The following is a 12,396-nucleotide window of genomic DNA, read 5'->3' as shown; positions in this document are numbered from 1 at the left end:
TGGATTTCCTAAAATGAATCTAAATTATTTGCAATCTTGCACTGAGAAATGTATTTTTGCTCACAAAGATTAAGCTTTTGATGAATCCTACATTTTTACCCAATCATGATACCCTTACCTGTTACCAATTCAACTTCTTATTGTTAAATGTCTCAAACTGATCTATGTTATATTAATATACTGTGTTCCCTGTACATGTATAAAAGGCTCAATGGGTAGCACTGTCACCTGACAGCAAGAAGGTCATGGGTTTGATTCCTAGGTGGAACATGAGTGCAGTGGACCCTTGAGTTACGAACGGTTTACCATACGAACATTTTGTGTTATGAACGATCTTTTTCAGCTTAACGTACAAACAAATTTCAGATTACGAACCGAAATTTGCAAAACACGTGACGTCACGAACAAGTTGACTCTGACCGTCTTTTATATATATATATATATATATATATATATATACAGTCAGCAAACATTCGGACAGCAGACAGTGTTTTTCCGGTGTTTTCTTTATATTTTGTAAAATTTAATATTAAAATGGCCTCAAAGCATGTGCAGAGAAAGTGTAGTGGTGAGAAAATGAACAAATCTATTATTATTTCTTGTTGTACACTTACTCCTGCCAGTAGCTGTCACTGTGTATCAGACAGAGGGGACAGTGAGTGAGAGAGAGAAGAAGGAAATTGCTGAGTAAAGTATTCTTTTTTTCATGCAATTACACCTACAAAATACAACACTATTGAAATAAAAAAGGAAATAATATAGAAATATGACAGTTATTGTTGTTTCTGGTAGATACATTTTATAAAAAAAAGAAGGAAATTTATTATGGTGTATAGTATAGCACACATACTGTACTGAAATGTGATGTGTGTTTTTTATGTACAGTACTACTGTGTATTATTGTTTATAATTGTTTATTACAGTATTATCTATTCTATAATTTAAGATTTAAGGGAAAATATACTTGTATTTATAACAAAAAAGAGCATTTAAGACATTAGAGAGGTTAGGTAAGGGGGTGGTTAGGGAGGTCTGGCACGGATTAATTCTATTTACATTATTTCATATGGGAAAAATAGGTTTAACTAACAAACATTTTGACTTAAGAACAGCCCTTTGGAACCAATTAAATTTGTAAGTCAAGGGTCTACTGTAATTTTTTATAATGTAAAATGATATGCCAACTCTTTGTTTTTAATTTAATTTTTATAATTAAAGATTGGTTCAGACATTAAATAAAGGTTATCTCACACATTTTTAAATTATTGCTGTTATTTCTCTTAGCTTTTTTGTTGCACCTGTCCTAGGAAAATTACATCTGCTCCATAAAATTTGTACTTGCATACTATTAAACTAAATATTTTATAGGGTTTTTAATGTGTCTATGGCTTGAAGATTTTTTTATTCGAATGTTGTTTTGAAAATTTCTTCCAGAGAACTTCTGTCATCTTTATAATTATTCCTATTTGTTGCATAAAAAAATCACATCAGTCAAAGAAGCTGCAACTGGCTTGCAATTAGCTAGGTTAGTTTAAGAACAATTACATTTTTATTTTTAATTTAGTGACTGAATATTGTACAGGTAAATTGCTTGTATAAACATATATTGGTTTATGCCAATACAATAACATACAACAAAAAACACATTATGTGAATTTACAGTTTAAACATCTGTGTTAAAATAAAGTGGATATATACACTGGAATTAATTATATAGAAAAAAATAAGTGGTTAAATACTTGTTTCATGTAACAGAACAGAATATAGAAAAAAATTAACAAACAATGTAAACGTACACATGTAATAATCCAAGACATTTTGTTGTGCAATTTGCATTCATTACTTGCAGAAGTAATTTTCTACATTTTCATTACACCCCTATTTCTCAAACAGAATCTGGCACTGATGAGTCCCCGAGTACAGCATAGTACAATGCTGCCCTCTTGTGGATTGTATATGTTAACTATTTATTCAGTTCAGACTGTTGCATCTGGCTTATGTGGCTAAAAGTTTGTGGACGCCTTATCATAAGATCGTTGGCCATTAGCATTTATAGGAAGTTTATTTAAACATTATTTTCTAGTAATGCTTGTAATACATATTTGGGGGGGGCACACCTCATCACTGAGGCTGCAGGTGTGGCCTCATACATGGGATAAACCCAACATGTAAGATGCTTCACTAAGGCAAAACAGTAGTGTATAAACATAACTACAATGTAAAGAATAACTTAAATAAATATTAAAAAAAGATGCTAAATCTGCAAATCTGCAGCCCAGAGAAAAGAGGCAATAAAACAGCTTGACGAATTAATTGAGTAAGAGGATATTGTACTGTAGGGAATGTTCTCCCCACAGGGACATAACCCCAAGGGGCGGTCCGGGTCCTTTCTGTGCGGAGTTTGCATGTTCTCCCTGTGTCTGTGTGGGTTTCCTCAGGGAGCTCCGGTTTCCTCCCACAGTCCAAAAACATGCAGTCAGGTTAATTGGAGACACTGAATTGCCCCACAGGTAAATGTGTGTATGTGTGTCTGCCCTGCGATTGACTGGCGCCCCGTCCAGGGTGTTATTGTGTGCCATGCGCCCATTGAAAAGCTGGGATAGGCTCCATGTCAATTAAAAAAGAAGCAATCAGCTGAATGGCAACATCTGAGCCAGCAGAAACAAAAGATAGTGGTGTCACAGAGTGTGCAGGTGCCACGAGCAAAAGCCCCATGAAAAAGGTTTTTAGATGGACCTCCCAGCTGCAGCGCTTAAGCCTGATGAGACTCAGAGAATGTCTGATTAAAGAGACCACCAGAGACAGTCGTCTGTGACTCCATGCCCCTGTCGGCCATTAGGGGCAGAGAACGTGAACATGATTCTGTGATCCATGCTCCCATTACAACGTATTGCTTATACACAACAACAGGTGCCCTACTGGGGGAAGGGTGAGGAGGACAGATCCTCCCAAGCTCAATCAGATTGGATGGTAAGCATCTGTGAACTACCATCTTCAGGTCTATCCCAAATGTTTGATATATTTGAAGTCTGGGCTTTGGCTGGGGCACTTAAGAATGTTCAGAGACTTGCCTTAAAGCCACTTCATTGTTGTTCTGGCTGTATGCTTTGGGCTGTTGTATTGTTAAAACATTAACCGTCACCCAGTCTGATGTTTACTTTAACGAAATTCCTATATTTGGTTGCATTCATCAATTTTCTTCTTACCAGTGTCCCTATCCCTGCTACTAAGAAGCACCTCTGTAGCATAATGTCAAAGACAACTGCACACAATTATTTAATTATTACAGGAGTCAGTGATTTGGTTATTTTCTTTGACTATTATTTAACAAAGTACAAAGAAATTGCTTTTATTTTTTTTCTGACTAACTTGATTGTATTTTGTGAAAATAAACAAATTTTACATTTAATTCATGGCAACAAACTCAAAAAGTTGGAATTGGGGAAAAGACTGAAACATTTGTAAAATATTTAAGTTAATATTCAAGTTGGTAACAGGTAAATATATGATGAAACGATTCACTAAATGTTTGGCCTTTGTAAGCAAACATGGCTATGTGCAAAACTTGTCAGTTAGTACAACAATAATATTTGTTAACATAATTAATTATTTTACCATTTAATGTACATAATATTGTGAAAGAATTGCATGAGAAACCATAAAACTTCTACAATAAATAAAGCCACATAAGCTAGAAAGCATTTCTGAAAACCATTGTCCTTTTACACAGTACACCACTGCATGAAGAAATGCAACCTTAAACTTTATCACACAAAGACAAAACTGTACATCAGTTCTATGCAGAAACGCAGCTAAGTATTTGCATAGAAACTTTATTTACTCAGTACCAAGTACTGGCCAGCATCACACTTGTCTTCGGTCCTGTAATGTCTTTTTGTCCTGTCCCCTTCACTTTTAAGGGTAAAAATGTGCCTTGTACCTTTTGTGTTGCTTGCGTTGCACCATGGTTCTGGAGAAACATTGTTTCATTTTAATATGTACTTATATATAGCTGAAAAGACAATAAAGCCACTTGAATGTGAGTTCCCTGGGCCCGAGCTGATATCAGATGGACAAAAAGACAGAACCATGTGCTGTGGACAGATAAGTCCATATTTCCGCTTGTTTTAGAAATAACAGACCTTGAGTTTTCTGTGCCAAAGATGAAAAAGCATAATCCAAAATGGGCAATTGTAGTCTAGCGGTAAGGTACTGGATTAGTAATAATAAGGTTGCTGGTTCAAACCCCACCACTGTTAGGTTGCCGCTGTTAGGCCATTGAACAAGGCTCTTAACCCTCAATTGCTTAAAAAATGGATACTATAAGTCGCTTTAGATTAAAGTGTCTGCTAAATGCTGAAAATGTACACGTTATCAGCAAAAGGTGCAAAAGCCAATATCTGTCATGGTATAGAGGTGCATCAGTGCCCACAGCATGGTGTAAAGGTACTGCTGGTGCAGAGGAGTATATTGGATTTTAGAGAGGCATGGAAAACATTGGGAATATTATTTACTCTGTACCTTTGTCAGTTAAATATACTGTATGTTTGAGAGTATAAACATATTGGTTTTATTGCATTATACAAAATGTCCCAATCTTTCCTGAAACGGGGTCTGAAGACATGATGGTGGTGTGTTAGTGTGTGTTGTGCTGGTATGAGTGGATCAGACACAGCAGCGCTGCTGGAGTTTGTAAATACCGTGTCCACTCACTGCCCACTCTATTAGACACTCCTACCTAGCTGGTCAACCTTGTAGATGTAAAGTCAGAGACGATCGCTCATCTATTGCTGCTGTTTGAGTTGGTCATCTTCTAGACCTTCATCAGTGGTCACAGGGCGCTATTGGCTGGATATTTTTGGTTGGTGGACTATTCTCAGTCCAGCAGTGACACTGAGGTGTTCAAAAACTCCATCAGTGCTGCTGTGTCTGATCCACTCATACCAGTACAACACACACTAACGCACCACCACCATGACAGTGTCACTGCAGTGCTGAGAATGATCCACCACCTAAATAATACCTGCTCTGTGGTGGTCCAGTGGGGGTCCTGACCATTAAAGAACGGGGTGAAAGCAGGTTAAAAATGTATGTAGAGAAACTGATGGACTACAGTCGGTAATTGTAGAACTACAAAGTGCTTCTATATGGTAAGTGGAGCTGATAAAATGGACAGTGAGTGTAGAAACAAGGAGGTGGTCAAAATGTTATGCCTGATTAGTGTATGTTTATTCATATTTACAAAATGAGCATGTGCTTTGGTAGGACAAGTTCCCTTTTTCAAATTGTTTTTGAAAATAAAGAACAGTGTATTGAGTGGGCCAAAGAGGAAATGGGCCATCCCAGCATCTGCCATAGTATGGGGTGTGTTAGACTTAATTACATGGGTAACTTGCACATTGGGAAGGCACCATTAACACTAAAGGGTGGATAAGAATTTTGGAGCAGCATTTAAAAACATATGGCACATTCATGCAACAATGGAGACCCCGGACAGCTGACAAGATGCCAATGCCATTCAGTACAGAAAAGTCACAGATATGTTGGACATCTCTGGAAGCCCATCTAGAGACACAAAAACATAAGGGAAGGGAATCATGCCATTACTGTCCACCTTGGTTTTCACTGTGTATGCTTTCAAGCCAACCTTTCCTGTCAACACAACTGTGTGAATGACGGCTATTCTCGGCTCCTCGTGGTACAGCACGCCCATTTCCCGACCCAGCACAATGTCATAGTTCTGCCCAGGTGTCCAGAATGGGTACAAGATGGTAAGCCTTTCCAGCCTCTTCACTATGAAGTAGTCTAAAGACGGTGGCGTTCCACTGGTCGAGTCACACTTGGCAAGGATCAGGTGACGGATCTCAGAGTTGTTTAACAGCCGCGCCACATTGAATGGAGAAGTATACCACACTGTCAGGCGCTTATAAGTCACTACATGAGGATTATCGGCGTGGTTATCACAATCACATTCACTTGAGTTGATAACACTGCAGGCAACCAGGTCTTGCATACATGTGCAGATGTACAGACTGTGTTCACGTACATTGACCAGAGTGAACTCAGCTCGCAGAAGTACTGGCATGACCAGGCACAGTACAGATAACAGTGCAATGCAGCCCATATGGCCCAAAAATGATATTTCACAGAGGCACAATGGTAGTAGGAAGGTTATTCAAGCATACTACATACATAAGCAGAGCTCACAGAATTTGTTTGTTAATCCTTGTAAGGTCACTGAGAGAAGCATCTCTGCTAGGGTGTGAGGAAAAAACATTTGAATCTTGGTCTATTGTTGAAGAAGTCTGTTGTAGGATGTGTCAATCACAGTGAAATGCCACTTCCAGATACTTTTTGGTTTGAGGTTACCACAGCATGTCAAGTTTCACCTGCAAAGATAACAAACACATAAACAGGAGTGCACAGAAAGTACTGTTTTTAGTAAAAAAAAAAGCATGCTAAGCATAGGTACTAAAATATTGATTGATCTGATTTTTCTGCACAGTGTCTGCTGTTAGAAAAAAAACTGAATTTGATTATCTAGATTTTAACACAGTTTACTTAAAAAGCAGTCTCATCATTATCTACATCAAAACACTAAACAAATTTATTCTGCTGGTAGCAACACACTAACAAATGTACTTTTAAAATTAAAAGTGAGGCATGCAAACAAATGAACAGCTCTAGCAGTTAAAAGCACCAAGTTAATAATACTTTACTGGCTTGTTCTTCTAGAGGAGCAGTACAGATTACAGAAAGATGATCACGTGTGTAGAGAAGCACACTTTTCCTTTGATTATGGAATCCACAAAGGAAAAAAATGCACTCAGTACGTAAACACATACATCAAACATTGTCAGCACACTACACCACAGAAAGGTCTGTTACACTAACTTAACTGCTGTATGATTGCTAGGACCGCCTCATATTGAATACACTCTATGAATTAAAAGTGTGAAATCGCTTAACACAAACCTTGAATTTTGTAAACATGTAGGGAAAGTGACTTAAGCTTGAAGCACTTCAAAAAGGAATGAGAAATTAATGTTATTAATGTAATTTTGCAGGGTGGAAAGAGACTACTGGAAGCATAAGCAATGTACTACTAACTTGTCATGCTTACCGAAATCATTTTTTAAAATAATATTTAATCATTTAATATTGTTTGTATTAATTACAAAATAAAAAAATGTGTTAATAATCAATAAATTATTAATAATAAACAAATATGGAGAGTTTTCTATGCCATTACACTATAAAATGACCTGTACTACTATTACTACTACTACTACAACTACTTTAATGTCTTCTTAAATAAGCACTTTTATTGGGTAAATAAACCTGTCAAATTAAAAGAAAATAGTAAAAGACAATAAGAGATGAAACTCGTTTTCTTGCAACCATGTACAACCCCAAATCAGAAAAAGTTGGGACAGTATGGAAAATGCAAACAAAATAAAAATACAGTGTTCCTCACATTTACTTTCACTTTTGATTGCAGACAGTTTGAACTCGAAACATGTCATGTTTTGTCTGTTCAACTTCATTTCATTTGTTAATAAACCTCCATTCCTGCATTTCAGGCCTGCAACACATTCCAAAAAAAAGTTGGGACGGGGGCAATTTAGGGCTAGTAATGAGGTTAAAAAACTAAATAATTATGCAATTTTAAACAGGTGATGTCAACAGGTGATTGTAATCATGGTTTGGTACAAAAGCAGCATCCAGGAAACGCTGAGTCTTTGATGAGCAAAGATGATCAGAGGATCTCCAGTTTGTCAACATATGCGTGAGAAAATGATTGAAATGTTTAAAAACAATGTACCTCAAAGAAAGATTGGAAGGGATTTGCATATTTCTCCCTCTACAGTGCTTAATATCATTAAACAATTCAAGGAATGGGACAAAATAAAAGCTGAAACACTAAAACACTTGGTATCCTCTGTGGTGAAAAGGAATGGCAACATTAACAACTTACTGTCACAACTTTTTTTGGAATGTGTTGCAGGCCTGAAATGCAGAAATGGATGTTTAGTAATAAATGTAATAAAGTTGAGCAGACAAAACATGAAATATCTCAGGTTCATCCTGTCTGTAATCAAATACAAGTCAAAGTAAATGTAAGTATTATTTGCATTTTTCATGCTGTCCCAACTTTTTCTGATTTGGGGTTGTACAAGCAAACTTACTTCGATTCAAAGATGTTTTCTAGTCTTTTTCTTACACAAAGAATTTGGGAAAGGCACAGTCTTTAGAAATGCTGACAGTGTTTTACTAGCTCTGGCTCTTTCTTGAAGCTGAATACATTTACTTGGCTGCTTCTCCACAATAAAAACACTGAACCAGGCAACTGCTTAGCAACTATTTATTCTGATCCAGGTCCAGTGAACAGAGCACAAACTGCTGCCTTCTTTTTCTCCCTTGACTCATACTAGGGTGTGTACCCACATGTGCTAGGATGGGCTTAAGATTCAGTCTCTGTCACAAAATACAGACTTGGGATAACACTACATTATTTAAACAAACTAAAACATTTATGCATTTGAGTTATCTAAATACCTTTAAAAATGTGCACACAGCAACTTAGATTATTACTTGTATAATGGTGTAGAAAGTTCTAGAATGATATTTAACTCTGGCCTCCATTATGTTGTCTTCTATATGGTCAAATAAACAGGCTAGTTTGGAAGCATATATTAAAAAGAGCAGAGAACTATAGTCTTGTGTTAAGTCTGAAATACCAAAATGTTACCTGATGCTGAGAGAATAGGTGTTAAGACTGCCAGATACATGCTAAACTTTTGGATTTAACTGTATGTAGCAGTAATCTAAAACACTTCTGGAAAAGTTGCGGCATTATTTTGTAAAATGCAATAACAACAAGACTATACACCGATCAGCCATACCATTAAAACCACCTCCTTGTTTCTACACTCACTGTCTATTTTATCAGCTCCACTTACCATATAGAAGCACTTTGTACTTCTACAATTACTGACTGTGGTCCATCTGTTTCTCTGCATGCTTTGTTAGCCCCCTTTCATGCTGTTCTTCAATGATCAGGACCCCCACAGGACCACCACAGAGCAGGTATTATTTAGGTGGAGGATCATTCTCAGCACTGCAGTGACACTGACATGGTGGTGGTGTGTTAGTGTGTGTTGTGCTGGTATGAGTGGATAAGACACAGCAGCACTGATGGAGATTTTAAACACCTCACTGTCACTGCTGGACTGAGAATAGTCCACCAACCAAAAAATATCCAGCCATCAGCGCCCCGTGGGCAGCGTCCTGTGACCACTAATGAAGATCTAGAAGATGACCAACTCAAACAGCAGCAATAGATGAGCGATCATCTCTGACTTTACATCTACAATGTGGAACTAGGTAGGAGTGTCTAATAGAGTGGACAGTAGTGGACACGGTATTTAAAAACTCCAGCAGCGCTGCTGTGTCTGATCTACAGTACTCATACCACCACAACACACACTAACACACCACCACCATGTCAATGTCACTGCAGTGCTGAGAATGATCCACCACCCAACAAATACCTGCTCTGTAGTGGTCCTGTGGGGGTCCTGACCATTGAAGAACAGGGTGAAGTCAGGCTAAAAAAGTATGTAGAGAAATAGATGGACTACAGTCAGTAATTGAAGAACTACAAATTGCTTCTACATGGTAAGTGGAGCTGATAAAATGGACAGTGAGTGTAGAAACAAGGAGGTGGTTTTAATGTTATGGCTGATCAGTGTATGATTTGTTAATAAGCTTGAAGAAAAGAATTGTAATGTTTTCATGACCAATTTAATTGTATTTTGTAAATATAAACAAATTTGATGCGTGCAACACACTCAAAAAAGTTGGGACAGGTATGTTTACCACTGGGTTACATCACCCTTCATTTTAATCATTTCTGAACAATGGATACTAATAATTGCAGTTTTACAGCTGGAATTTTGCCTATTCACTTTATACAAGGGTTCAACTGGGGGCAGACAAGCCAGTCAAGCACATGCACTTTGTGTCATACTGTTGTAGTGCATGTATAACTGGCTGGGCAAATACAAGGGATCTTCAAAAAGTTTCCGCACTTTTATATTTTGGTTGGAAACGGTGAGGGTGGGAGGAGTAGTAATTGGTCGTGTCTGAGAGACTGAGAGAGAGCTTATAGTCCACCTTTTTGGACTGCTTAAAGAAGCTTTAAGGGGAAGAAGATTTTCATGTGATGATGATGTGAAAGCAGCGCTGCATCAGTGGCTACACACTCAACCAAAAACTTTTTTTGCTGACAGCATTAAAATAGTACTGATATTACATAGAAGATGACTATGAAAAGTAGAAAAGTGATGTCATTTGTTTTTGAAATTCTTAATAAGTAGAGTTTTGTTTTTTTTTAAGTGCAATTTTTGAAGAACCCTCGTACATCACCCTGATGGCAGCATTCTGTATGTCTCTCTAAAATTCCAATACACCTCCCTGTCAATGGTACCTACACAGAAATCCAAGTCTCTCATGTCATGGGCACCAGTGAACCCCCATACCATGACCCTCTCTGGCACAGAAGCATCAACATCCATTTTCCCAAAGACAAGCTGAAACACTGACTTATTTGACCACGGCATGTTTACATTATCTTTCATTACAGAAAGCGTTTCAGCACAGAATTGATGTATGGTTTTCTCTTTGCATAACAGGGTGCATTTCTTGATGCAGTGGTGTGCTGATTAAAATGATAATGTTTTTCTGAAGTACTCCTGACCCCATGTGGCTATATTTATTTCAGTAGCATAATGGTTTCTTATGTAGTGCTGTCTCGAAGGCTAGAAGGTCATGCACATTCAACAGTGGTTTCCAGCCTTGTCTTTCCTTAACTGAGATTCCTCTGGATCTGTTTACAATTGTACAGTATGTAAAGTAGATTGTGTAAGACCTAAGTAATTTGTTCTTCTATGAGGTTTAGCACACATCTTTGCCTTTGGTGGATTACCCAACAATTTACCTCATATTGTGAAATGTTTCAATACAAAGAATTTTTTTCTACGAACCTTACACACTTATTTTGCCCTGATGTATAGGGACCACAATGGAAATAAGTCTATGGACTTTTTGTGTTATCCCTGACTGTTTCAGTTTTTTATAGGAGGTATTGTATCTATTTATAAAATATGAAATGGTTCAATAAAATCAAATAAAATCAAATCAATCCAGTTTTATTTGTTACAGGCATCTAATTCTACATTTGTTTATAATTAGAAAATACATTAAAGTCGGGCAGTAAAAATATTGCCGTGTCTGTACTTCTGTCAGCTTAATAAAGGTTCATGAGGATAAACAAATCACATTTTCTTGTTCCTTTACTGCATTTATAAATTTTGACCAACAGATTAACACCAGTCACTAGTTACTAGTTAGATAGTAAGATCATGATGTAAGATCAACATGTCAGTTGCTAAGCTCTTTGGAATCTTGTTACAAAAATCCATTAGTAAATTATATTTACAGTAACATAACAGGCACGAAATACTTACTATGTTGGGATAGAGCACATAGACAGAAAAAAAACATAATTCCTGAGTATCCAGTTGGGACCACATTCCATTTTCTCGAATAAAAAGACCTTTTTTTTAAACCGAGGCAGCAGCCGTAGTGAAGACAGAGAGAGAGAGAGAATTAAAATGCTAAAAAATCAAAACAGTACGCAAGCAGTAAAGAAAGAAAGAAACAAATAAAGCAAATACCCGGTAATCTTCATCATAACAGAAAAGCCTAACTTCACTTGTTTTCCCAGACTAAGAGTCTCAGAGACTGAAAAACATTTTACAGTTTTCCTTGAACTCTGTGAATCAGTGACTGGCAAAGCCACAGACAGTGTCCTAAGCATTCTGCTATGTGTGACCGGCCAAGCCAAGCAGGAAAACGTTAACTACGAATGGAAAAACATGAGGAAGTCTATCATATATGATGTCAGTGCAGCTAATTTAAAACATCCAACATACTTATTTTGAATTGCAATCTCAGTGCACTTAAATCTATTGAACTGTGGTCTGCTATGTCAGATTACACTGAGAAATTTAACCAAATTTAATCATTTACAATTTTAGTTCATTCTGGGTTGTTTTGTATACAGTCATGTGAAAAAGTTAGGACACCCCATGAGAACCTTTGTCTTTTTGAACATATTTAAACATGAACATTTGAGCTTTATTTGAACAGTATTAAGAGATTGAGCTTATATAACTAAACAAATAAAACTAAAAAAAAAATACTTTTAATTAAACACAAGTTGTAAAATGTAATGAACAATAATGGAAATTGATTGTAAGGACAAAGTTAGGACACCCTATGCCCTAATAGCTGGTATTTCCCCCTTTGGCTGAAATAACCTCAATTAGA

At 36.9% G+C, this 12,396-nt stretch overlaps 1 protein-coding gene across 2 annotated transcripts; it reads right to left on the bottom strand.

Moving 5' to 3' along the window:
• Positions 1-3,409: 3,409 nt before the first annotated feature.
• On the bottom strand, positions 3,410-11,639 carry si:ch73-52p7.1 (uncharacterized protein LOC100321084 homolog). Of its 2 annotated transcripts, none has more exons than XM_062994999.1 (2): positions 11,532-11,639; positions 3,410-6,389 (listed from the first exon to the last, which is right to left on the bottom strand). In XM_062994999.1, exon 2 carries the CDS (start codon positions 6,122-6,124, stop codon positions 5,519-5,521), a length of 606 nt encoding a protein of 201 aa, XP_062851069.1. In that variant the 5' UTR covers positions 6,125-6,389; positions 11,532-11,639; the 3' UTR covers positions 3,410-5,518. The 2 variants fall into 2 exon arrangements, with proteins under 2 accessions (XP_062851069.1, XP_062851070.1); XM_062995000.1 differs by lacking the exon at positions 11,532-11,639 and adding an exon at positions 6,720-6,790.
• Positions 11,640-12,396: the final 757 nt, after the last annotated feature.

This window comes from Trichomycterus rosablanca, chromosome 5 (genome assembly GCF_030014385.1).
Source record: "Trichomycterus rosablanca isolate fTriRos1 chromosome 5, fTriRos1.hap1, whole genome shotgun sequence".
Taxonomy (NCBI): Eukaryota; Metazoa; Chordata; class Actinopteri; order Siluriformes; family Trichomycteridae; genus Trichomycterus; species Trichomycterus rosablanca.
This window is presented reverse-complemented; position numbering and strand designations above follow the sequence as displayed.